Here is a 26,820-nt window from a genome sequence, read left to right on the forward strand (position 1 = left end):
GCACGGCACACAGCTGTTGTGGCGGAGGGATACTGAGTCTCAACGTAACACTGCGCCTACAACTGGAAATGAAGGAAAGAAAGAGCATACAGCACAAATAAAAAATAAACTGTGTAGTGTTTTAAAACTCACAGATAAGCTTTAATTGTGATCGTGCGTGGTGGCGGTCATATTGAAGTGAAGTTTGCCGCTACGTGTGCCTTCGAGTCCATTGTGTGACAACATTGGAAGAGAAGAGGAGGATACGCACTATATACCGTCGCGCAGGCACATTGTTTCAGACCGCGCCACCTCCGGGCCATCTTTGGTTGTTCTCGCCGGTGACATACAGTGTGGACACTTTATTCCACTGCTAGTAATCTACTTAATGATAAATAAACACATTTAACCTGCTAATAATCCGTTTTACGCACTAAGAGAGGGACACTCATTGGTGTTCTTTCCTGCTGGGACCCTTCACGCAATTTCTCAGAGCAAAAAAAAAGAGGGCGAGACGGGAGAGGCGGTGATACAACATGGATGAGGAATATGATGTGATCGTTTTGGGCACCGGACTCACAGTAAGACGTCAAGATTCATTTTCAATCCGAATAACTGGCGGTGGAATATTTTATTGCAGAGGCCCCGCTCGATGCCGGGAGAGAGTGGCTCCAACATCCCGGTGTATTCGTGACATTTAGAAATTACATCATAGAATCCACATTAAATGTCTTAATGCATGACTTGGCACCTGCGGGTGTCACATGAGTCGAATGCATCCAGGGGGGATGTGTTTTTGGACCCACGTAGCAGAGCGGGTGTTGGGTTCCAGCCTGTAGCATCTTTTAGGCGTCACCCCGCAGAGTGCTGCTCCTCGGGGCTGACAGGCCTCCATCCGGGGGTCGGTGCAGGCCGGAGCTCGACACTAACTATCGCATGGCCGAGCCTTTCACTTCACGTCACGTCACAGCGCTAATATAACTCATGCAGGTTTTGCCTAATCTTGTCTCATTTTAAAAAAAGACCCAATTTAAGATGGCGTTTCACTCTTGTATCATTTTTTTGTCGCAATTCCCTTAAACGTGAACGCAGCATCATTGATACGTTCGTGGTGGTTTCATTAAATAAATTTTTCCTTACTGGTAGTAAAAAAAAGTACAGTATGAGTGAACGTTTTAGTTTGCGCATGCGCATTCAGACCGATCTCTCCTCCCTGCATCCCTCTGCTAAATCGGCTTCACTTCCGCCCTTTTGTATGTTCGTCCATCTGTCGCGTATATTCGGTTAAAGAAACACATCTAATATTTCACACATATATAAATTGTCAAAACATTAACCAATGAGAGCTAAGCTATCATTGGCATTTTGAATGAGATGACTTAATCTGAATTTTATGGTGAAAATATAACCTTTTCACAGTCGTTATATGCCATGAATGAATGTTTTCTCTTTCTCACAAGGAATGCATCCTGTCCGGGATCATGTCTGTGAATGGCAAAAAGGTTCTTCACATGGACCGGAACCCCTACTATGGAGGCGAGAGCTCTTCCATCACCCCTCTGGAAGAGGTAAGAGACTCCTGGGAGCTATGAAAGCAATCAATATGTTTTGTGGACGACACTATCGTTCAGTTTCATTTTAGTTGGGGTGCACCATCTGTTCATTGTTAAATGAATATCCTTTATATGCCAATATTAGTGGAAGTGGCTCAGGAGGTATATTAGAGCGGGTCGCCCAGGAACTGAAGGACGGGCGGTTCTAGCTCAGCTTCCTCCCTCAGTCGGAGCGGCCATTGGCAGCCATGTTTCTATCATACAGATGTTGATTACCGCCACAAGTGCTAAACTAAGGAGTGAATGATTCATGGGTTTTCACTGTAAAATGTGTGTGTACAGTGGTATAAAAAGTTTGGGCACCCCTGATAATTTTCCTTTCTAAATGACTGTTTGTTTGGATCAGCAATATAAATATATCATATAGCACTACATAGTTGATAGGATTTACACAAAGTGTGCAATAATTATTCAAACAAAAGTATCAAGTGCCTAAATTTTGGCACCCTTGTTGTTTTATTGATTTAAATACCTTTAGCACTAATTATTGGAACACAAAACTTGTTTGGTAAGCTCATTGACCTCATTGACCTTTCACCTACATACCAAATCATTCATTCATTCATTTTCTAAGCTGGAGCCTATCCCAGCTGTCTTTGGGCGAGAGGCGGGGTACAACCTGGACTGGTTGCCAGCCAATCACAGGGCACATATAGACAAACAACCATTCACACTCACATTCATACCTATGGACAATTTGGAGTGCAAATGAACCTAGCATGCTTTTGGAATGTGGGAGGAAACCGGAGTACCCGGAGAAAACCCACGCATGCACGGGGAGAACATGCAAACTCCACACAGAGATGCCCGAGGGTGGAATTGAACTGTGAGGTCTGCGCGCTAACCACTAGACCACCGTGCAGCCCCATACCAAATCATGAGAAAGAATATTTAATGTGACCAATTGCAAGTTGCATCTTCTCTGAGGAGTAGCACCATGGTAGCCTCAAAACAACTGTCAAATGAGCTGAAATCAAAGATTGTTCGACATCATGGTTTAGGGGAAGGATACCAAAAGGTAGCTCAGAGATTTCAGCTGTCAGGTTCCACTCTGAGGAACAAAGTGAGGAAATGGAAGACCACTGGCACAGTTCTAGTTAGGGTCCAGAGTGGCAGGCCAAGAAAAATCTCAGATAAGCCGAGGTGAAGGATGGTGAGAAGAGTCAAGCTCAACCCACAGAGCAGCTCCAAAGACCTTCAAAGAACTACAACATGATCTTGGTACAGATGGTGTCACTGTGCATCCTTCAACTATTCACTTTGCACAAGGGGATGGTAATGCTAATGCTAATGCTAATGGTTTTATTTCATTTGAACATGCATCAGATTACAATTGAATGCATCCCATAATCAGTTCCCAGTTCCACATGTCCAAAAGGAGTAGGAAGAAGCAAAGCTTATTAAATCCTACCCCTCCATCTGGTACTTTTACAATCAGTAACTGTTACATTTGTTCACTTCCTGCTTTCCATAATACAGTTTAAGGTTTTTTTTTTTTTGGTGTTTCTTGAATTGGCTCATCGTTGTGCATTGTTTGACTTCCTTACTCAATCCATTCCATAGTTTGATTCCACATACTGAAATGCTATGGCTAGCATAACGGATGCTGTATGATCAGCATCAAAATAGGCATAGATATTTCCCATGACGTCTGTTGCTAGCTAGCTCATATTAACTCCTTTTGATGGGCAGAATTCCCCAATAAGTGCAGTTCCCCATGAAAACGTATTTATTTACTGTACAAAATGCAAATCAAACATTTAGAGCATTTTTTATATCAATGTTGGAATTGAGATTTTCGTAAACTATGCCCTGCTGCTATGAAATATACAAACATGTGATAATTCTTTCTTCATAAACAGTTTTTTAAAGTTCTACTTTACGTTAATATGCCAATTTGTTATATAAAATAACCCACTGACGTATATGCTTTTCCTTCAGCTTTACAAGCGCTTCAGTCTTCCAGATAGTCCACCTGAATCTATGGGCAGAGGACGGGACTGGAACGTGGACCTCATCCCTAAATTTTTGATGGCCAACGGTCAGTTTTCCGCTTTGTGCAATACTTTATCGTACTTCCTCATATTGGCGGGGCCGTGTTTATTTCCTCAAGTGCAACTGAAAGTACCAGATGTCTTTTAGGAGTAGGACATTTATTGCGTAATAAGGGTAAATCCACATTTACAATATATATACGATAAGTCACGGGTGTAGCCTGCTGGAATAGGCTCCACCTTAGCGTTGACCCTGAACCCTATTTTTCCCAGTTTTGCTGTTTTTTACTGTTTTTTTAACATACCTCAGGCCAATAATAAAGCAACAATTTGTCGTGTTGGTATCAGTCATAGTGAAGGTGTGGTTCTCATGTATGATTAATATCACCGATATACGTAATAAGTATTTATCTGTTTGGGAGCAGGTCAGCTGGTGAAGATGTTGCTATACACAGAAGTGACTCGATACCTGGACTTTAAAGTAGTGGAGGGAAGCTTCGTCTACAAGGGAGGAAAGATCTACAAAGTGCCGTCAACCGAGACTGAGGCATTAGCTTCAAGTAAGTGGATGAAAAACATTGAAACGTGAAACATGAGCTCGATATTTATGAGTTATGTTACATATAAAGTCCGTGCTTGTGTTTACAGATTTGATGGGAATGTTCGAGAAACGCAGGTTCCGCAAGTTTTTAGTGTTTGTGGCGAATTTTGACGAGAATGAACCTAAAACATTTGAGGGCGTGGATCCTAAGACCACGACCATGAGGGATGTTTACAAGAAGTTTGACCTTGGCCAGGATGTCATTGACTTCACCGGCCACGCCCTGGCTCTTTATAGGACAGATGAGTAAGAGCAGTGATACTGATACTTGATACTGTAGCCTTTAATGTCTAAGAAGATCATGAAATTAATAATAATAATAATAATAATGTCTTCCTATATAGGTATCTTGATTTCCCCTGCTTGGACACCATCAACCGAATCAAACTGTACAGTGAGTCCCTGGCACGTTATGGGAAGAGCCCCTATCTCTATCCCTTGTACGGCCTCGGAGAGCTGCCACAAGGATTTGCAAGGTGCTTCGTTTAACCTTCCTCTTGTGTTAGCTTTCTGCTATCATCTCTTATGTTAACGTAGTAAACGTATTATGTATTAAATCAGATTACCAGAGTTACCATCAAATTTGCTTCTCATGTCTTGGTTACCTTCTTAGGCGTCCTCATCCATGAAAATGTTGTTTTTAATATTTTTGGTGTGGGCATGTAGGCCTTTTTTGGTGATTATACCCCTCCATTTCAATTACCAAAAATGGTCAAATGAACCTCAAAAGAATCATATTCATAAATTGAAGGTTCTTTTGTTACCTGGCTATTACCGAGAGCTATAGAACATATCTCTTAAATCAATTCGTTTTATTTATTTTCTCATTTTAGTATTAATCACTAAAGAAACATCTATGGCAGGGGTCTCAAACTCAATTTACGTGGGGGCCACTGGAGTTAGGGTCTGGGCAAGGCTGGGCCGTATCAGTTTAAAAAAAAACCCCAAAAAAAAACGCACTTATTAAAAACAGAAAAATATACAAAATTTTCAGTGCTTTGGTTCCGATTTTCTACAATAAAAGCTCTGATAAAACATTCCACTGTTCTCAAATATCTTGTTATTTTTCTGCACAAAATAAGATGAAAAATAAATAAACAAATCAAGAATAAAGAAAATCAATCAATCAGTAATAAATAAATATAATAATAATAATAATAAAACGGCAAATAATACAAACTTAAGAAAGCACATATAGTTGGTGGGTAGACAAATTATTTTTTTCAGATTAAAATGAACAAAGCATTATTAGAGCCCTGTAGACATGACAAAACACGACTATAGTCACATTTATACTCTTTTTATTTACAACATATTGCGCAACTGCAGGGTCTTGAGACACATGCTAACTCGCAAACTAGAGAGCTAGCGACCTAAGCGGTAGCCTTCAAGTTATTTCCTTTAAACTTAAATAGCCAAAAACTTACCACTTCCACACGGATAGGGAGGATAACTATTAACAGTTATTTAACCTTTAACATGAACATGAATCAAACGTAATAATTTTTTCTGGGTACATGATACCATACAGCATCCATATCAAACTTGCGCGGGCCGCACTAACATTAAACTTTCATATCAAGATGGGGGCCTCAAGCTAGTGTCCTGCGGGCCACATTTGGCCCCCGGGCCGCATGTTTGAGACCCCTGATCTATGGTGTTCGGGTGAATTTTGACCCATTATATTATGTCATGAAAAGGTAGAAAAAGTTATTTTTTTCAGCAACAGAACTTGAGTATAAAGTGAAATCAAAAAGTAGAACAGGTCCAGATTTTATTTTGTCGAAATAGAGTTTCCTGACAAAGTCAAAAAGCCTTAATGCAATAAACAAATGTTATGTGATTCTTTTTATGCATTAAAATGTAAAACGGGTCGGTAAAACGAACCTAACTCAAGAGGAGGGTTAAAAACAAACAAATATCTCTAAAATAAATAAGAATAAAATGTATGCAAATACACATGCCTGAGTGTTTTTTCTCCATTCCACTTTAGATTGAGTGCCATCTATGGAGGTACCTACATGCTGAACAAACCAGTGGATGAGATTGTGATTGAAGGTGGTCACGTGATCGGTGTCAAGTCTGAAGGCGAGGTAAAAAAAAAAAAACAATATTCTAACAATATTTTCATGAATTAACGATACATACTTTCAACTCTGCGATGTGCATGCTTGTCCGTTGGTTCGTTACGGCAGGTAGCTCGGTGCAAGCAGCTTATTTGCGACCCCAGCTATATACCAGACCGCGTCCGCAAGGCGGGTCAGGTGATCCGCGTGATCTGCATCCTCAGTCATCCCATCAAAAACACTAACGATGCCAACTCCTGTCAGATCATCATCCCTCAGAATCAGGTTAACCGCAACTCCGGTGAGGTTTTTTACAAGATGGCGTTTGGTCAATTGACAGTTTTAGATGATAGCCACCAGCGACACTTTCTCCTCCTGTTGTGTGCTTTCACTTCCTCCAGATATCTACGTGTGCATGATCTCGTATGCACACAATGTGGCGGCCCAGGGGAAGTACATTGCCATCGTCAGCACCACGGTGGAAACCAGTGAACCAGAGACTGAGATCCAACCGGCTCTTGAGCTGCTGGAGCCTATTGACCAAAAGTAAGACCTGCTTTGTCTGCATTTCACTTATTGGTTTAACAATTAGCTCATTTAATGATTGTGTGTTTTTTTTTTGTTTTTTTTTTGCAGGTTTGTGGCTATTAGTGACCTCTATGAGCCCACAGATGATGGTACAGAGAGCCAGGTGAGATTATCATTAAAAATGTATAGCAGATACACCATTGTTATATACAATATTAACATGACAATCTATGAGCATATGGGTGGGTAGAACATAGACTGGTGCTTTGCATGTGTTTATTCACATTCAGTATATGTGGCCGACAATGACTGTGATGCAGCACAGTTGCCTACTGCATCAGATTACAATTGAATGCATCACATAATCAGTTCCCATAATCAGTTCCCAGTTCCACATGTCCAAAAGGAATAGGAATAAGCATTCATTCATTCATTTTCTACCTCTCACGAGGGGGTGCTGGAGCCTATCCCAGCTGTCTTTGGGCGAGAGGCGGGGTACATCCTGGACTGGTGGCCAGCCAATCACAGGGCACATATAGACAAACAACCATTCACACTCACATTCATACCTATGGACAATTTGGAGTCACCAATTAACCTAGCATGTTTTGGAATACCCGGAATTGAAACCTGGTCTTCTAACTGTGAGGTCTGCGCTCTAACCACTAGACCGCCATGCCGCCCTAGGAAGAAGCAAAGCTTATTAAATCCTACCCCTCCATCTGGTACTTTTACAATCAGTAACTGTTACATTTGTTCACCTCCTGCTTTCCATAATACAGTTTAAGGTTTTTTTTCAGGTTTTTTTTTATAATGTACCTCATACCGAAGTGCAAGGTGATATGAGCATCCAATGCCATAATGTGTACCATAGTGCGTGTCAATATAGTGATATATATAGCACATCATGACTGGTTCAAGACTCTTCATCCTTGTATTTAGCAAACATCAACTGCTTGTATTGTTTCTTGAATTGGCTCATCGTTGTGCATTGTTTGATTTCCTTACTCAATCCATTCCATAGTTTGATTCCACATACTGAAATGCTATGGCTTTTTAACGGATGCTGTATAATGAGCATCAAAATAGGCATAGGTATTTCCCATGACGTGTGTTGCTAGCTAGCTCATATTAACTCCTTTTGATGGGCAAAATTCCCCAATAAGTGCAGTTCCCGTCATGAAAACGTATACTGTACAAAATGCAAATCAAAGACCAGCTCCAAAGAACTACAACATGATCTTGGTACAGATGGTGTCACTGTGCATCCTTCAACTATTCACTTTGCACAAGGGGATGGTAATGCTAATGCTAATGCTAATGGTTTTATTTCATTTGAACATGCATCAGATTACAATTGAATGCATCCCATAATCAGTTCCCAGTTCCACATGTCCAAAAGGAGTAGGAAGAAGCAAAGCTTATTAAATCCTACCCCTCCATCTGGTACTTTTACAATCAGTAACTGTTACATTTGTTCACTTCCTGCTTTCCATAATACAGTTTAAGTTTTTTTTTTTGGTGTTTCTTGAATTGGCTCATCGTTGTGCATTGTTTGATTTCCTTACTCAATCCATTCCATAGTTTGATTCCACATACTGAAATGCTATGGCTTTTTAACGGATGCTGTATGATGAGCATCAAAATAGTCATAGGTATTTCCCATGACGTCTGTTGCTAGCTAGCTCATATTAACTCCTTTTGATGGGCAAAATTCCCCAATAAGTGCAGTTCTCGTCATGAAAACGTATTTATTTACTGTACAAAATGCAAATCAAACATTTAGAGCATTTTTTTTTATCAATGTTGGAATTGAGATTTCTGTAAACCGTGCCCTGCTGCTATGAAATATACAAACATGTGATAATTCAACATCAACTGCTTGTATTGTTTCTTGAATTTTTACTCATCGTTGTGCATTGTTTGAGTTCCTTACATAGATGAAGTAGCCTTTTATGACCATGACGGTACTCCTCCCTCTTTTGTCAGATCTTCGCCTCGAGTTCCTACGACGCCACCACCCACTTTGAGACCACTTGCAACGACATCAAGGACATCTACAAGCGCATGACCGGGAGCGACTTTGACTTTGAGAACATGAAACGCAAACAGAATGACGTGTTCGGGGAGGATGAACAGTGAGCGGTCGGGCGGGCTTCTGAGTGAGAGGAGAGGGGGGCGTGGCCGGGAGAGGAGGCGGGGTTATAGAGGTAAAAGAGTGGGTGGATAGCTGAGCTTGACTGAGCAAGAAGGTTAAAACGGAGTGGATGTTCTTCCTGCCTCCTTTTCCTTACACCCCCCTTTTCTGCTAATACACACACACATACACACATGAAGTATACAGTACACATACTACAGTATACACAGTACACACACAGAAAAGCAGGGTTGATATGGTCTTTCATTTTATCGTAGAATCCGTCATCATGTCTTAACTATCGTCATTAGAGCTCAATTTACGACTTGTCGGCCATTTTCAAAGCATTTCATTTCACTTTCTGTACCATCTTTTCTCCGAGACCTCTGTAACAGCTTAGTGTAGAATCTTCCCGGGAGGCTCCGCCCTCCAGGTCACATGCATGCATCGTATACACGCTAGTATTGTACATATACTCATACAACATGGCGGTATGGAGTGCCGGAGCGCGGCTCCTGTGTCAGCCCTGCTTTACCTTGTACTTCACTCGACTCCTTTTTTTTTCGGCAAAACGTGATGACGAGTTCAACTGATGTGCTAACCTTGCAATGCTGTCGTGTTCCCCCGTGCTAGCGGGCAAGCTAACCAGTGGCTATTATCCGTCAACCGCCCACTTTATACCGTACGAAGAAGAAGCTCCCGTTAACGTGTGACGTCACTTTTAACGTTTTAGTAGTTTTAACATTTTAAATGATTCCAGAGTTTTTTTTTTATGTCTTTGCATTTTGGTGCACGATTACCTGGCTGAAGTTATGACGTTTAAGAGCCGAGGTTAAAACCGAGTGAGCGTATGAGGACAGTTGGAGAAGCAAACAAGGGGTTAGGTGTTTTATTCATTCAAAGTGTTGTGATGTGAGGAAGTTGACGTTGACGTTGAAGAAGGTTTTTTGGGCTTTGACGTTAGGAAAGTTCGAGTGGACGAGGCGATGACTGAAATTTTGGCTCACAGTGAAAGCGGTGCATTGTGTTCCCGGTTGTTCCAACCCTTTGACCAACCATTGAAATTAAAAAAAAAAAAAAAAACTCAATAGTTGGATGCTTCTATAAAGACCAAGCAGGAGAAATGGCGCCTCATAATGATAAACCAACATATTAGTATTTGGTTGAAGCCTTAATTTGGGATTTTTTTCATATCTTTGGGCCTTTTGGAAGACTCATAATTGTGGCAGAGCTTTGCTAAAAATGGTTAAAAGCATCCCGAAAAAAACATGATGGCGGGGCCCTCTGCTCATATGTAGCTCATCACATCAACACCATCATTTATTGGGGTGTATATGACTTATTATTATGCTCTATTTATTTCCATTTCACTGACGTGGAAGCTTTATGTCAGATGTTAAAGATGCTACGCTATGCTAAGCAATGCACAAACACATTTTTTTTTTGTTTATTTGTTTGTTTATTTGCAGTGTCATATGTTTTGGGGTATCTTCTCAAACGGATCATTCCAGTGTTGTGTCACTGGAAAATACAAGCTGGTAATAACTGGAATACTCTTTTCATGTGCTCCTTCCTCAGTACCACATGCAGTACTCTTTACATCGACTGCTTTTATTTATTGAAAACAAAAAGCCCTGCGAGTGGTTGTACTGTTTTAATTCTCATCGTTTGGCTTTTGAGAGCCATTATTGACGATACCTTGGAATTGACTAAAATAAAAAAAAATAGGCTGAGTAGTAGAAAACTTACTGTCCTTGTTTGATCACTAGTATGTGAACAATGCCTAATGTCTTGTGTAACAAATACATTGAATTAAACTATGAATGAAATGATAGAAAAATAAAAAAAAAAAGCACATGGCGAATCTGGGAAAAGTGTCTGTGATTGTATTTCAAGGTGAAACGCTCTTTTACTTAACAGTACCGCATCATAGTAATACAATTGTAGACAATTAGAAGTGATTTATAAAATATAGACATTTTTACTATCGGCTATCCCAGCTGCTGCTGACTGCACAAACAGACTCCATGGTTGCCATGTGAACAAGAGAACAAGCGGCTTAAATGCACTTCAATGACGGCGAAGGCACCGACAACGTATTATTTGTGTGTGTGTGTCCTTGTTTTTTTAATCTGCGGATGCAGCTTTCACTGCCGAGTCTAATCTGCTCCGCACAGAAAAGCAGACAATGTCACTAGGAAAAATATCACAACACTGAAATCCGATGAAGTCGCCGCTCATGTTCATCCTTTGTTAATGGTCATGTCATGATACCGACTTGGAGGGTGGAGGGCTGACTTGGTTAGAACGACACACGATCCACCACGTAGCTCTCATACGGATGGCCGAGTAGTCTCTCCACCTCCCACTTTGGCACCACCCAACACTGGGCCGCATGCCGTGTCAGGACCGTGTCTTTTAGCATCTTGTCCTGCAAGGTGACTGCCATCAGTTCTGACTTCCACTTCAGGATGCCCTGCGCCGAAGTTCCCTTCTGGTTATCACGATGGAGGTCTGCATCTTGGTGGTCCGTCGCTGCTGCTGCTACACTCATGTCGGCATACTGAAACTGGCCTGCAGATACAGGATAGGATCGGATCAGTTTGTAGGAACTTACAACAACCATGCATGAGTTTGACTTGCTAGCAAAAGACAGTAGATGTCTCCTATTGTAAAACCATTCATTCATTTTCTACCGCTTTTTCCTCACGAGGGTCGCAGGGGTGCTGGAGCCTATCCCAGCTGTCTTCGGGCGATAGGCGGGGTACACCCTGGACTGGTCGCGAGCCAATCACAGGGCACATATAGACAAACAACCATTCACACTCACATTCATACCTATGGACAATTTGGAGTCGCCAATTAACCTAGCATGTTTTTGGAATGGGGCGGCACGGTGGTCTAGTGGTTAGCGCACAGACCTCACAGCTAGGAGACCAGGGTTCAATTCCCACCCTCGGCCATCTCTGTGTGGAGTTTGCATGTTCTCCCCGTGCATGTGTGGGTTTTCTCCGGGTACTCCGTTTTCCTCCCACATTCCAAAAACATGCTAGGTTAATTGGCGACTCCAAATTGTCCATAGGTATGAATGTGAGTGTGAATGGTTGTTTGTCTATATGTGCCCTGTGATTGGCTGGTGACCAGTCCGGGGTGTACCCCGCCTCTCGCCCGAGGGCAGCTGGGATGGGCTCCGGCGCCCCCGCGACCCTTGTGAGGAAAAAGCGGTAGAAAATGAATGAATGAATGTTTTTGGAATGTGGGAGGAAACCCACACATTCACGGAGAGAACATGCAAACTCCACACAGAGATGGCCGACGGTGGAATTGAACCCTGGTCTCCGAGCTGTGAGGCCTGCGCGCTAACCACTCGTCCGCCGTGCCGCCCATTGTAAAACCAATACATTCTTAAAATAAGAGAAGCTAAGAGATGGTTTGCTGGTTTACCCAGCAGGCCTTGAGTGGCGACTGACAGCCCTTCTCCACGCGTGATGTAGAAACCCAGGTGAGCGATCTGCAGGTAGCTGGGGTGCTTGTAGCGGTGGAAGAGAACCAGGAACTGCACGCCTTTGGTCAAGTCGATCCAGCAGCCCCGGTGATTGTCCACGGCGATCGTCACGCCCTGCCTCGTTATCGATCCCGTTTGATTGATGCTAAGAGTAGCCCGTGCCTCCCCTTCTAAAACCACCTCGTGTAATGAGACTGTGATCATGATGTCGCCGGAGCGTCCCGCGGTGGCGGAGATGGTCAGCTGGTCAAAGTATGTTCTGGGGTGGTTTTCGACACCATGCTTGGAGGGAGCTCCGGTTAGGTGGCCATCCACTATGAGACCTAGGAGTGAAGATGATTTCAGATTTTGTTAAGCATCCAAAAAGACAGTATATGGCAGTATATTGCAATCTGCTAATTTAATTTCTACTACTCTTCTTTGGAGTCGCCAATTAACCTAGCATGTTTTTAGAATGTGGGAGGAAACCGGAGTACCCGGAGAACAAACTCCACACAGAAATGTCCGAGAATGGAATCGAACCCGGGTCTCCTAGCTGTGTGGCCTGCGCACTAAACACTCGTCCACAAACAAACGCACATAGCAATATATTATTCATTCAATCATTTGCTACTGCTTATCCTCATGAGGGTCGTGGTGGGTGCTGGAGCCTATCCCAGCTGTCTTCGGGCGAGAGGCGGGGTACACCCTGGACTGGTGGCCAGCCAATCACAGGGCACATATAGACAAACAACCATTCACACTCACATTCATACCTATGGACAATTTGGAGTCGCCAATTAACCTAGCATGTTTTTGGAATGTGGGAGGAAACCGGAGTACCCGCAGAACAAACTCCACACAGAGATGTCCGAGGGTGGAATCGAACTCTGGAGCCACAGACAGACGCACATGGCAATATATTATTAATTCATTCATTTTCTACCGCTTATCCTCACGAAGGTCGTGGTGGGTGCTGGAGCCTATCCCAGCTGTCTTCGGGCGAGAGGTGGGGTACACCCTGGACTGGTGGCCAGCCAATCACAGGGCACATAAAGACAAACAACCATTCACACTCACATTCATACCTATGGACAATTTGGAGTCGGCAATATATTAAGTCGGTAAAATTAGCCAGTTCACGGTCTAGTGGTTAGCGCGCAGACCTCACAGCTAGGAGACCAGGGTTCAATTCCACCCTCGGCCATCTCTGTGTGGAGTTTGCATGTTCTCCCCGTGCATGCGTGGGTTTTCTCCGGGTACTCCGGTTTCCTCCCACATTCCAAAAACATGCTAGGTTAATTGGCCACTCCAAATTGTCCATAGGTATGAATGTGAGTGTGAATGGTTGTTTGTCTATATGTGCCCTGTGATTGGCTGGTGACCAGTTCGGGGTGTACCCCGCCTCTCGCCCGAAGACAGCTGGGATAGGCTCCAGCACCCCCGCAACCCTTGTGAGGAAAAAGCGGTAGAAAATGAATGAATGAATGAATTAGCCAGTTCATTTTCCTATCATGTTATAGTATTGAGTTCAGGATAAAACCCTTTTGCAAGACACATACAGTAAGTAGAAGTATGTGTTGGTTTCTAACTACCAACAAAGAAATACCTATCTGTGGGTCCTCTACCAGCCTGAGCACATCATCAGCTCTGCCATCAACGGTGAAACACAAGTTCTGTTGTTGCTTCGGCAACTGAACCACAAAATGAGGATCTCCGTCAACTGTAAAAGTGGCAAACGAGAGCACATTCAAAACACCAAAATACGCTTGACTTACGACAATGTTGTTGCAAAGCAATTAACCTGACGATGAAAAGTGCTCAGCACTCAGTCTGGATGGAGGTTCTAAAAGCACAAGACATTCAACTAAAGGACAGTCGTCCTCGTTTCCCAGCACTGAAATCAATCACAAGTATTGCATCGATGAATTGCACATTATTTGAGAACGACATCAGTCAATACCAACCAAAGGATTCTGTGTCTGCAGCATTGTCCCCTAAAATGGCAGACAATAACACGGATTCAAAAGAGAAGCCTGTGCAGAATGGTCGCCACCTTAAATGTAAAACTTACAGGCATCGTAGTTGCGATCATAGTCGTAATCGTAGGTTGCGTCATAGTCTGAAGTCACAGAAGGAAAGACGTTGAAAGCAAATAATGGCTATTACATATTTAACATGTTATTTTAATCCCACTCACCTTTCACTAGGTCAATATCTGTTGGGTACATGAAGAGACACAATACACGTACTATATGAGATGCGTTCAAATAACATTCACTGTCATAAATGTAAACACAGAAGGCAAAATATCACCTTTTCTCTGGATTTGAATAGAGGTAGAGACATCTAGTGGAAAGATAAAGAACATTAGAGTACAGTACATAAAAAAGCTATTGTAAGGTACATAAAAGATAAGGTAACATGGTTTTAAAATAACAGTTTAAAATGTATAAATATGGTTAGAGCATGTAAGAGTAGTAATAGTTCATGTCATACATATAAAATTCAGTTGTAAAAGAAAAAAAAGACACCCTACTATTTTTTATATGTTTGTGTCTAAAATAACCAAATCTCCATTGTTGGCGTTTGGGTGTAATACCGCAAAAGTCCACTAGGGGTGCTAGCAGTGGTGGTGGTATAGAGTTGGTGACAACGACAGAGGAAGAATAAATCCTGAGGGTGAATATACGTCAAGTCATCGTGGATTGTCTTCCTCATTCTGTACCACAGGTTAGTATAAAGTAGAAATAATTCATGTAAACGACTGTAAAGAGTGTAGAAAGTTGCTAAAGTAAAGCAAAGTGGTTTGTTATAAATGTTTTGTAGAGCATTTGAGCGCATGTGAAATGGCTAACGGCTAATGCTAACAGTTCTTAATGTATGGTGAATAGCATTAAGCAGGCTAACTGCAGTATGTGAAATGTGTTACTGATAGTATTGTACTAAAGATATGTGAAATGTATACATTGGCTGTGGAAATGGTCACTAGATGTATGACATGTAAAGACAATGTCTTAACATCACAAATGTTTGGCTGTTCAAATGTTTGTTTAACCAATAATGCTGGAAACAAATGGCCAACTGTTGGCGTAGTCATCTTATGAGATCGGAAGTGTGAATATACGAATACGAATACGAATATACGAGTTGACGACACATCACTCGTTATAAGACTGGAACCAATCAACATGAGAAGCGTTGGACGACTGAATTGAAAGTTACGCCGTCACATTAGTATTCTTCAAGGTTTAAAATAAATATAATAATCTTCTATTCTTTGTGGTATGATTTGATTAGCTTTTTTTTTTTTAATTTAACATGGCTTCAGGTCAAATGTCTGTAACTGTAAAAAGTTTTGGGAACTACTGTTTGCAGCTGCAGTATTCACGGAACGGACAAAAAAATACAATCAATCATGTGGAAATATGGGGTAATAAAGACATTTTCACTCGCAAAATGTATTGCAAAAAAAGATCAGTAAGGATAATCCATAATGTAGTGGAAAAAGAACATACAAATTCTTTATTTCTAAAATCACAAATATTATAACTGGCTGATATAATATAATATAATAATATAATGATATAGTATAATAACATAACAATTTAATTAATTTAAATTTAATAATTTAATAATTTTTAAACAGCTAAAATCATGCATACAGCTAACAATAACCTATTACCTAAAAATGTCATCCAATAATTCAATACCAAAATATGATTTCAGGGAAGAACTAAACCTGAAACACAACATTAAAAAGCCACAGTATGTGGAATCAAACTATGGAACGTATTGAGTAAGGAACTTAAACAACGATGAGCGAATTCTTTACCTCACACTTCTTTATGTATATATATTTAAAAAATCATACCTGGAATACATGAAGTGCTGATAAACATGAGTAATGAGTACTAATATACACAAGTAATGGATAAGTTAAATACTATTAGTTTTAACAACTTAAGCTCATCAGTAATGGATTATCTTGAATATACAGTAAGACTTTATGTAAGCAGAGCTTGATTTGTTTGGTTTTTGGTTTTGTAAAAAAGTAAACATCAAAAAAGAATCAATTACGGTGCATGGCTTTATTAATGATTATTAATTTGGGTATACGGTGCATAGTACTTCAATCATTTTCTGGGGTTAAAATTAGTGTTTTTTTTATCCCTATAGTAGTACCATCTCTGTCATTTCGTACAGTACCCTTAATATTTTAAATAAAAGAGATATGACCTTACCCAGAAGTCCTGCCGCCTCCCACAGCCTCGGCCCCCCCGTTACACCAGGCATTGGGGCAAAGGTGGCTTCCACCAGGGTGGCCACGTGCTCATCGCTCTCAGCGGCAGCGTTTCTGTGGTTTCCTTCTAAATCTGGAGCAGCGGCTGGAGTGGGCGTGGACAAGAGCTGTGGCAGCGTAGTGGTGATGTTTGGATGACCCACGGGAGATGCGGTGCCGCTCTCCAGCTCGGCCCCCTTGGTAGGAGGCTGGGGGGTTAGAAAAGGAGGTGCGCTGGGCGCCGTGGTGCTTGTGGAGACTGGCGTTGTGCTCAAAGTGCCGGGAAAGGGGGTGGAGACTTTTCCGGGTGCGGGAGGCGGGGCTGTCTTGAGAAAATGGAGCGAAGAGGTGGAAATTTTAGAATCATTTTGGGAAGGCTTCCTGCCAGAGAATGGTGCTGGGGGGGTTTTAGTGGAAGTGGGGGTGGAGGTTGTCGTTTTGGCAATTTTTGCAGTGAAAAGTGGTACTGGTGTTTTTTTAGGTTGTCTCGGAGGTGCCTGAGGAGGGCTTGGCTTTATTTTGTTGGCTCTCGGGTCGGAGGAGGAGCTGGATCTCTTTGCGGCACCAGCAGCTGATGTTTTGTTTGTAGCTGGGCTTGTCGTCGTCATGGTTACAGCAGGCTTTGCAGTGGTTGGAGTTTTTTCATCTGCATCTGGTTTGACTACAACTAAAGACGTGACGGGTGTAACAAAGTTATATTTCAGGGACAGATTGGTAGCCTTGTCTGCCAGCAGCTTCTGGGTGACAACATCAGTGGTGTTGAGTTTGGCCAGGAGCAGCTCCTTAATGGTGAAATACGCCCAGACGCGGTGCACAAAACTGGAGATGCCTTTAGAACCCGCCGAGCACCCGAACAAATGTGAAGTGCTGTTCTCGCTTGTAGCGGAGGCGATCAAGACGTAATTCTCCATCTTGACACGCTGCTTGGCATCAGAGGCGGATAGGGACACTTTCAAATCCTTCAGTCCCGGTTTAAACCTTCCAGCCACCACCAACTCAGACCCTTGGAAGTAGTTCGGGAACAAGGAGCGGGTGACATCAAATGCCTGATCATCCAGATAATTCAGCTGAATGTCCGACAGCAACGGGCTGGCGACTTCATCGTAGAAGCCCTTCAGCTGTAAGGCGGCGTCTGCGTCTTCGTAGACCATGCGAGTGACGCCCCTGTTATCCAGAGCCAGACGTTTCAGGAGCAGGAAATCTGCATCGTCCCCGAAAGCGAGGCCGAAGAGAGATGCTGAACCCAGCGCCTTTTTGGCATTGCTCAGGATGGTGTCACCGGCGGTTACTCCCATAGTAGCCTCGCCGTCGGTGAGGAAAATGACAAGAGGGACACGACGAGAGCCAGAAGATGGAGGGTTCACGAGCTGGGCAGCCGAGAGCAGAGCTGCGTTGATGTTAGTCCCTGAGGAAAGAGTACAACATTGGTAAAACACAAGGCTATGTCCAGGGAAACCGGAGTACCCAGAGAAAACCCACACACAAGATGCCCAAGCGGAGATTCGAACCCAGGTCTTCCCGATCTCCTGACTGTGTGGCCTACATGTTAACCGTGTGGTTCATTCGAAAACATACATCCAAATGCAAGACCAGTATTGTCAGAATTCCTGAGTCACTCACATCCTTCGGCAATGATCCTCTTTACGAACTCTTTGGCGTCTCGTACGTTCTGCCGAGTGGCCCGCACCGTTCGTCCTTTCTTCCACATGTGAACCGTATCTGAGAAAGTGATGATGTTAAAGTGGTCTCCTTCCCTCAGGTCCCCGAGGATGGTGCTCATTGCCTGTTTGGTCTGCTGACAGGAATAATGTTCATGATTGAAAGTAAACACATTTACCACCGTTGACATCATCTTCTGACCTGTTTTATTTTGGTGCCTATCATGGAGCCACTGACATCAATGACAAATATGACATCCTTGGGAACCACAGGAAGTCCTCTCGGTGCAAAGTAATGAACGAAGTAGCCATCAAACACCTGAGAGATGGTAAGAAGGCATAAAATAAATTTTGTGTTAGCGCTCATGAGATAGGGACGACAATGCATGTTTTTAGATTACCTGGATGTCACCCATGAGGTCTGTGAGGTTCACATCATACTGAATGACAAAGTCTGCATTCAGACCTTTGGGGGAAATCATATTTTGCTGATGAAGAGTGGGACTGTAGCGAACACGAGCGCAGTCCGGACTCTGTTCAACTTGAGTAGATGCAGGAGGGTCTGCATCACCTGGAGGAACACAGAACATCTAAGAATGTTTAAAATGAACGTATGGACGGTTTCTATGGGATGAGTAATGCAGTCATTGGCAGAGTATTGGTAATTGCAGTAATTCAGCAGTAGCTGAACTGGGACGTTTTTCATAAATACCAAAAAGATGGAGAATTTTAGTGAGCTCCAAGTAGATGATGTCATCATTTGGCACAGTTTGGACAGGTGGACTTCTATGGTTCCTAAAGCTATGAATTAACCAGGAAACTAAACACAAACACCTAAAAATATCAGAGGGTTTATTTATACAACCTCACATTGACTCCAGTTCGTTATTCGTACCGACTCCACATTCGAATACTTCGACGAAAGCTAATACAAACCCAAAGCTGACTTACCTTGAGCCTTATTAGAAAGTAGTCTGCTGGTCCTCAGCGGGAGGGCCTTGATGAAACTGATGCCTGTTCGCTCTGCTATTGTTACATCCAACGTAAGGTTCTGCACAGGCTGGCCGGGCCTCAGACCCACGCTGAGCTCGTATCGGCCGAGTCGGCGAGGTAACAGATCTTCGTACGTCACAGAGAAGGACATCCGAGTACCTGGCGGTACACTCACTGCCACACGAAACTTCTCAATCTCCCTCTCTCTGAAGGAGAAGTGGAAGTAATTAACACAGGGAATTGAACACGGAGGACTGTGAAAAAGTCTTGAGCTATATATACTGTTCGTATATTCTCTCATCCTTATTGCAATAATGTACTTAATCTTTTCAGATCGCATTAAGAATAAAGATTAAAACTGAGAAATATGGGCAATTAGACACCATCTGACATTGGTTATATTTAAGCCCCGCCTCTACAGATGTTAGACCATCATCAGTCACAACTTTACACAGAAATGCGAGGATCAAAATGTCCGTCAAACTCCATGAACAAGGAAGAAGCCAAACACAAATATGACAGTCCACCAAACTTGTTTGGCACTAGTACTCCCAAATCGAAGACCGAAGACTTTTCCACAGTACTGTAGCGCAGGGGTCTCAAATATGTGGCCCGCGGGCCAAATGTGGCCTGCAGGACACTAGTTTGAGACACTAGTTTTTTTGGAAAACCTGATGTGGTCCCAGTCTCACCCAGACCCTAGCTCCAGTGGCCCCCAAGTAAATTGAGTTTGAGACCCCTGCTGTAGCGTATCCCCTGGTAATGATGAAGTTATATTATTTGTCATTTATCGGGCACTGACTTTGTAGCGACAAGTCCTGCTGTTTTTCCTTGCTTCTTAGCGGCATCGTAGATTTTCCTGGCAGTGGCTCGTTCCTTCACCTGGGCTGCGTACACCTTGTTGTTGGAGGTGCTGATGAGATGGAGGAAAAGATTTCAATGTAAGAAGAACATTGCAATATAAACTAAATAAACAGTTGGCATCCATATTGTGTGAAAAAGACTAATTTCCCTCCAAAAACACGACTCCTGACGAGGTCATGCGGGCCCATAACATCTCCACGGTGGTAGCACCCAACAAAATCCCAACCCAAACTAACTTATTATACTGTGATCCAATTCACACAGCGGACTTCCTCATTTCTGCTGACCGCTGAGGTCACATGGCAAGGTGCTAAATTAAGGTCAAATCCGTTCAAAAAAAACTTCAAACACTAACTATGAAATGCGTCTTGTTTGAGTGGCATAGCATGAGAAGGTACGAGTGGAAAAAACGGAGGGGCTTGTATTCATATGGTGAGAAAGTGAAGGAGCGGCTGTGCATTGAGGAACAAAGCCTTCTAAGTTTCACAGACTAACACGTTACACAACCTTTTTCCTCTGGGTATTTGGCGATATGCACAGGGTCCGAGTGTGTGAAAATATGAATAGGTGCTGGTGGCTGAGCAAGAAAGACATATGAAGGCTGTAAATAGCCGAGCTGAGTTCCAGACTCACACATAGTTAAAAAGTCTCAAAGCACCAGCATCTCCGCACGCGTGGATGTGTGCGAATGTGGCATCTCCCGCTTGGCAACAGGCCTCGGTAAACGGTGCCGGGGAGGGAAGTGGGACTTTCTCTATTAACTTTTTTACCCCTGCTTCCACAAAGGTAGCATTCATGCGCTCTTAGGTTCCCCTCCTTTTGACCTGCTTCCGCTCCCAAATCTAGAGCCGTGATGACTGGTGGCGTGTGCTGTTGAGTTATTTGTTTTGTTTATATTTATCAGGTTTAAATGACTGTGGTTCCCAACACCCTTAGTAATCAAGTCCTGTACCTTCCTGGGCCTCTTACGTAATCCCCTGAACTTAAGTCGAGATGAAAATAATGAAAATAATTGCAGTATTGAATCTCCATAACATGTTCATATTTAAATATTTTGCAGTCCTAAAATAATATTTTTTGAGTTTGGCAGCATGGGTTGCACGGTGGTGGAGTGGTTAGTGCTCAGGCCACAGAGCTAGGAACCAGAGTTCAATCCCACTCTCGGCCATCTTTGGAGTTTGCATGTTCTCCCCGTGCATGCGTGGGTTTCCTCCCACATTCCAAAAACATGCTAGGTTAATTAGCGACTCCAAATTGTCCATAGGTATGAATGTGAGTGTGAATGGTTGTTTGTCTATATGTGCCCTGTGATTGGCTGGCCACCAGTCCAGGGTGTACCCCGCCTTTTGCTCAAAGACAGCTGGGATAGGCTCCAGCATCCCCATGACCCTTGTGAGGATAAGCGGTCGAAAATGAATGAATGAGTTTGGCAGCTCCTTTGATTGTGCATGATTGATAGCATCGATAGGTGGGTGTCAGAAAAAAGACGTTCTTACATGGAGAAGTTGGATATAAAAGCAGACGATGGTAGGTCGACCTCAAAGGCAGCCTCTTTGGTGATACCCAGCTGGTTCCATATGGAACTGTGGATGGTGGTGACAGCGTAGCGGGATACTACAGAACACTTCACGTGGTAGTCAGTCACCTTCAGCTGGAAAACAGAAAATGACAACAGAAAAGAGAAAATATATATTAATGAATAAATCATGTGTTAGGGTTAGCGTTAGGGCTGTGTATACATATATACCATACCCATTTTATCTACTACATACATCATGTCATTTTTACCATTAGCATGCTAATATATGACCATTATATCCTTCCACATGCTGTTTTGTGGTTGAATACGGTATATTATGAGTCCAAAAATATGCTAAGCTAAGGATTTTCAAGCATACAAATGGCTAAATGAACTAAAATACAAATATAAGGCATTCAAGAGACGTATTTATGATATTTAGTATTCTCCACTGGTGACTAGATGTCAATAATGTTACTTTAATGTTTGGTGAAACACACAAGCACAAGCTTTTATTGTAGATTTTAATTATCTCACAAGAGGTACAATAATCTAGAATAAAAATCCATCATAAAAACATGGGCAACTGTTGTGGACGTTACCCACATTAAGCTGAAACTCAACTCTGAACCACCAACGTCACTCACTGTCTGTCACGCACTCTGGCGCAGCATGGCGCACACACGCCTCCATCCCTCCCATCGGTGAATGTAGCAAAGAGGGAGGAGAAAAAGTACGAGAAGGTCAAACACAGCCAAATATAATCTTAACCAAATGCCTCTCATTGCCTTAAAATGTGCAGGGCCCACCGGACTGTACATCAGAGGCCCACAATGTGCATCACAATGTGGACCACCTCACGGACACATGTAATCTGTTCCTGTGTCACGAATAGGAGTACAAAATTAAGGGACAATTATATTAAACACAGCAGCAGGCTAATATCGGCATCATGCTTGTGATCCACCTGCATTCCTACTCTGTCATCACCAAATAGAAGAACCTTTGTTGGTATATTCTCTCCCGGTATCTCATCCTTCTTGCAATAATGTACTTAATCTTTTCAGATCGCATTAAGTATAAAAATTAAAACAGAGAAATATGGGAAATCAGACATTGGTATATCATTGGATATTGGTTATCTGCAGTTTTCAGATATTTAAGCCCAGCCTCTACAAATGCTAGACCATCAACAGTCCCAACTTAAGCAGCCATCATATAATTTATTACTATTATTATTATTATTATTATATACTTTAGGGGTGTATGCTGCCGACACCGATCCCGATAATCCATGAGTGAAATCGGCCGATACCGATCACATACATGCAGTTTTTCTTGTGAGAGATACTTTTACAAAATGAAAAAAGCCAAGAGCTAATCATTTTTGTAACATTTATTATCATAGCTTATTTCAAGAACATTATAACCACGACATGAACAGAATGCTGGCATTTCTCTTCTTCTCACATTATTAATTGAAAACCTGAATGAAAAGCAGGTTTATCCACCTCTGCTGGGCTTCCCGACTCCCTGTGCTGTGCCCCGGGGAGGAGATACAATATCAGTGTGATATCAGTTTGCACAACGCCCGTTTCTACATCGTGTCTGCATGCTCACGAATTCGTACTGAGGTGGTACTCATTCCTAAATTTTGCAAGTACAGCGGGTTGGGACTGGGGTGTTGTAGTTTCTGGGATATCCTTAACGTCTCCGGTAAGGAAGTTGTAACTTTGACTTGCAATTGTGTTAAATGGGACAGAGAAGATGTGGATAGAAGATGGTGGTTAGAAAAACAACCATAGCAAGGAACGCTTTTGCTTATGGTAGACACAGAACATTGACTTCTCTTCTGCTGATCTCTGGTTAGTTTGGCATATTCTGTATCTCGAGATACTTAAACCTATATAAAAGCTGCTGTGGCAGTGGATGGCACATCCATACCAACTGTGGCCAGGTTTGAAGTTCCTTTGAGCAGTGTCAAGAGTGCGGAGGAGCTACTTGGCATATTGTGACCTGTCTCCTGTTATCTATATACTGTATTTATACTTTTTAGTTGTCATTTCTACATATTTTTTGGATTACAGTTGACAGATTGACGTTCCACCTAGAGCAAGGCATTAAAAAAGTTGTAGAGTTGCTCCCTTGCCAGGATGCTATGCAGCAGCTCCATTTGTAAACGTGTTGGTGACGTTCAATTGGATTGAAAAAGTTCATTCATTCATTCATTCATTTTCTACTGCTTATCCTCATGAGGGTCGCTGGCGGGGTGCTGGAGCCTATCCCAGCTGTCTTCGGGCAAGAGGCGGGGTACACTCTGGACTGATTCACACTCACATTCATACCTATGGACAATTTGGAGTCGCCAATTAACCGAGCAATTAACCTGAATGTGGGGGTACACCCTGGACTGGTGGCCAGCCAATCACAGGGCACATATAGACAAACAACCATTCACACTCACATTCATACCTATGGACAATTTGGAGTCGCCAATTAACCTAGCATGTTTTTGGAATGTGGGAGGAAACCGGAGTACCCGCAAACTCCACACAGAGATGGACGAGGGTGGAATTGAACTCGGGTCTCCGAGCTGTGAGGCCCGTGGGCCAGCCCTAAACTACTATTAATTACAATAAATGTTATTTTTACGGGCAACATGGTGGAAATCAAAGGTTTGAGAGCCGGGATTAAATCTCTGTAGGATCAGATCTACGTCCAATTTCCCATTGATGTGCATGTGAATGATTATTTTTCTGTATGTACACTGTAATTAATGAGTGACCAGTGCGAGGTACCCCTCAAAAACAGCTCACTCGTGAGCCTAATGACCACAATACACGAATGAATGAATGGATAATGATTGTGACTCCATTTTGTTAATATGCTGCCAGCAGTGGCGTGCGGCCTGAAGACAAGTGTATCCAAACACAGGAACATGTTTGTCCTTCTTTTTTTTTCCATGTCAGGGAATGCTCCGATGACTTCTAACAATTCAACAAAACAACACAAAGCTGCTCTCCACATGGAATCTCCTCCCCTCTTGCTTGTTTATGTGGGCCACAGTGGCGCCTGCTGAGAGTAGTGTGGTCAGTGAACACAACAATCCTGCAGGACATGGGCGATGCAGCCACATTGATCCAGAATTTAGCGGAATTTAGCAAGTTCCTATTTAAGTATTTTGACTGCATGGGCAGTTTTTAAACTTTATTGCAGGATAGGATTTGAAATGGACATGAAACGCGAATGTGTGTGTAACTCCATCACTAAAGATCTTATGTTCTTTGCAATAAACACAAGCACTGTAGTTAATCTGTGTAGTGTAGTGTAGTGATATTGCAGAAGCATAGAAACCTACCACTGGTTTGGCTGGTTTGCTTTGACGCTTGCCCCTCTGCAACACAAACAAGCAAACATGAGAACAGTCGGAAGAAAAACAAGGTGAACTTGGAGCTATAAGAAGACAACTAATGATGGGTATATGTTTGAAGATGTGGCCACAGTCTGGCTCCGTGCACCATGAATCACAACCATTCATGAATGGAGGGGAAATAAATACTCTCACTGTGCACAGGGACCGGGTGGGTGCACACGTGGGTTTCAAATGTTGATTTGGCACACAAGTCATTGCTGTGTCAATACATTACCACACATCCGGGACATTGCTGGCTATTTAATGCAAACACAACTTTTAAGAGTGGAAACTGTGTGAGGGGAAACATAAAACCTATACTGTTTTAATGTCTGATCACTGATTTTTCACATGGAAAAGATCATTTAATATATTTAACATAGAAAATACAGTTTAATGTTATTCAGGGTGGCATAATAAAAAATAGACCTTACCTTTAAGAGAATGTTTTGTCCAAGATGCGCCGAGTAATCCCTTGATAATCCCTCTTGCACATAAAACAGGAAGAAAACCATAAAGTACTGGACGCCCGAGTAAATCATTTCCATGATAAAGCAGGTATTAGCCGCTGGAAATAAAAAAAAGCAGTCGGTGTCCTGAGGAGAGACGCAGCCCGTACCTCACATTTTAACTACTACTACTCAGGCTTTGCACTTGGAGACTCTCCCCTCCCTTCTTTCTTCCCTCACCTCCAAAAACACGCGTCCTCCTCATTAGACTTTAATATCCGTTAGCTTCGCTGAGCAAAATGGCGACCCAAAAGGTGAAGTTCAGTCAGAAAAGTTGCCCGTGGAAATTTCACGGGTTGCTGCCACTGGGATCCACGAGTTGAAATGACGGATTACTGACATGCTCGGCTATTTCAGACAAATACCAACCCCGCTCTACAGTCCTGTCCCGCACAGTCCTTTCACTGTTTTTACTTCACAGACACACAAGTGGACCTCACAGGACTAAATCTGTACATGCGCAGGTCTCAAGTCGTTTGTCAAGTCCAGACTAAAATAATACGCTACTCATAAAACGGCTGCCAGTTGGTGAGGCTGTGTCGAATTATGTGGGTAACGCTCACCTTCTGACACCTTAAGAGTCGAGGTGGACAATGAGTTGACAGCTCGGGCCTTTAGCTCGATGGCTAGCAATGCTCAACTGTCACTTTGGATGGCTCAAGACCATTTACACCAAATACATTTTTACAGAAAGGCTTAAATCGATACTGAAATATCGATCTTTATCCTCTAAAATTGATTCTCAAATTTAAAAATGTATATTTTGATACTTCAGTCACCGGAGCAATGTCAGAAAATCAACAGATGTGCTGCTCTACATTTGGATTCAACGCAAGCTCTCCAAAGGTTTCATTTATTACCAACCGACAAAATTACAAAGTGTGGTTCGGCAGTCGTTTCGAAGTCCTCGGGAGTGCTTGGCAGTGTTACCCATCACAGTGGGCATACCTGGACAGGGGCTGTGGGTTGAATAAATTAAAACAGCCCATTTTTGGAAAGCCAAGGAAATACAGCTGGAACAGGTGGAGATTCTGGAAGATCTAGAAAGCTTCCTATGTGGATTGTTGTGTATAGCTGCTCTATAGGAGTCCACAACTCAATACAAAGGGCCAAAACATTAGCATAAGAGGTCCTTCTAATGGTCTAAAATCCAATGGTTCAAACTAGTAGCCATTAGAGTT

The 26,820-nt window shown here is 42.6% G+C and overlaps 3 protein-coding genes across 5 annotated transcripts in view; 2 read left to right on the plus strand and 1 right to left on the minus strand.

The window, feature by feature from the left end:
* Positions 1-266: 266 nt before the first annotated feature.
* On the plus strand, positions 267-10,802 carry gdi1 (GDP dissociation inhibitor 1). The gene is made up of 11 exons (XM_058052675.1): positions 267-560; positions 1,440-1,547; positions 3,534-3,633; positions 4,012-4,146; positions 4,235-4,433; positions 4,532-4,663; positions 6,181-6,280; positions 6,383-6,554; positions 6,655-6,799; positions 6,890-6,944; positions 8,771-10,802. The coding sequence occupies exons 1-11, from the start codon at positions 516-518 to the stop codon at positions 8,921-8,923; spliced, it is 1,344 nt and encodes a 447-aa protein (XP_057908658.1). The 5' UTR covers positions 267-515; the 3' UTR covers positions 8,924-10,802.
* itih6 (inter-alpha-trypsin inhibitor heavy chain family member 6) lies at positions 10,354-26,021 on the minus strand. Of its 3 annotated transcripts, none has more exons than XM_058052672.1 (17): positions 25,565-26,021; positions 25,077-25,112; positions 21,696-21,850; positions 20,138-20,248; positions 19,294-19,541; positions 18,744-18,913; positions 18,545-18,661; positions 18,305-18,476; positions 16,647-18,089; positions 14,719-14,751; positions 14,603-14,620; positions 14,477-14,524; positions 14,370-14,399; positions 14,207-14,299; positions 14,012-14,125; positions 12,363-12,746; positions 10,354-11,492 (listed from the first exon to the last, which is right to left on the minus strand). In XM_058052672.1, exons 1-17 carry the CDS (start codon positions 25,676-25,678, stop codon positions 11,221-11,223), a joined length of 3,558 nt encoding a protein of 1,185 aa, XP_057908655.1. In that variant the 5' UTR covers positions 25,679-26,021; the 3' UTR covers positions 10,354-11,220. The 3 variants fall into 3 exon arrangements, with proteins under 3 accessions (XP_057908655.1, XP_057908654.1, XP_057908653.1); XM_058052671.1 differs by having other exon boundaries at positions 14,207-14,248; positions 25,077-25,387; positions 25,565-25,693; XM_058052670.1 differs by having other exon boundaries at positions 25,077-25,387; positions 25,565-25,693.
* The window catches only part of LOC131104951 (UDP-glucuronosyltransferase 2A2-like), a 28,213-nt gene continuing 16,463 nt past the window's right edge, over positions 15,071-26,820 (plus strand). Inside the window, exon 1 of the mRNA XM_058052674.1 lies at positions 15,071-15,135. The gene's annotated coding sequence lies outside the window, so the exon portion shown is untranslated. The remainder of the gene's footprint in view (positions 15,136-26,820) is intronic.

The sequence above is a fragment of the Doryrhamphus excisus genome, chromosome 16 (genome assembly GCF_030265055.1).
Source record: "Doryrhamphus excisus isolate RoL2022-K1 chromosome 16, RoL_Dexc_1.0, whole genome shotgun sequence".
In the NCBI taxonomy this organism is placed as follows: domain Eukaryota; kingdom Metazoa; phylum Chordata; class Actinopteri; order Syngnathiformes; family Syngnathidae; genus Doryrhamphus; species Doryrhamphus excisus.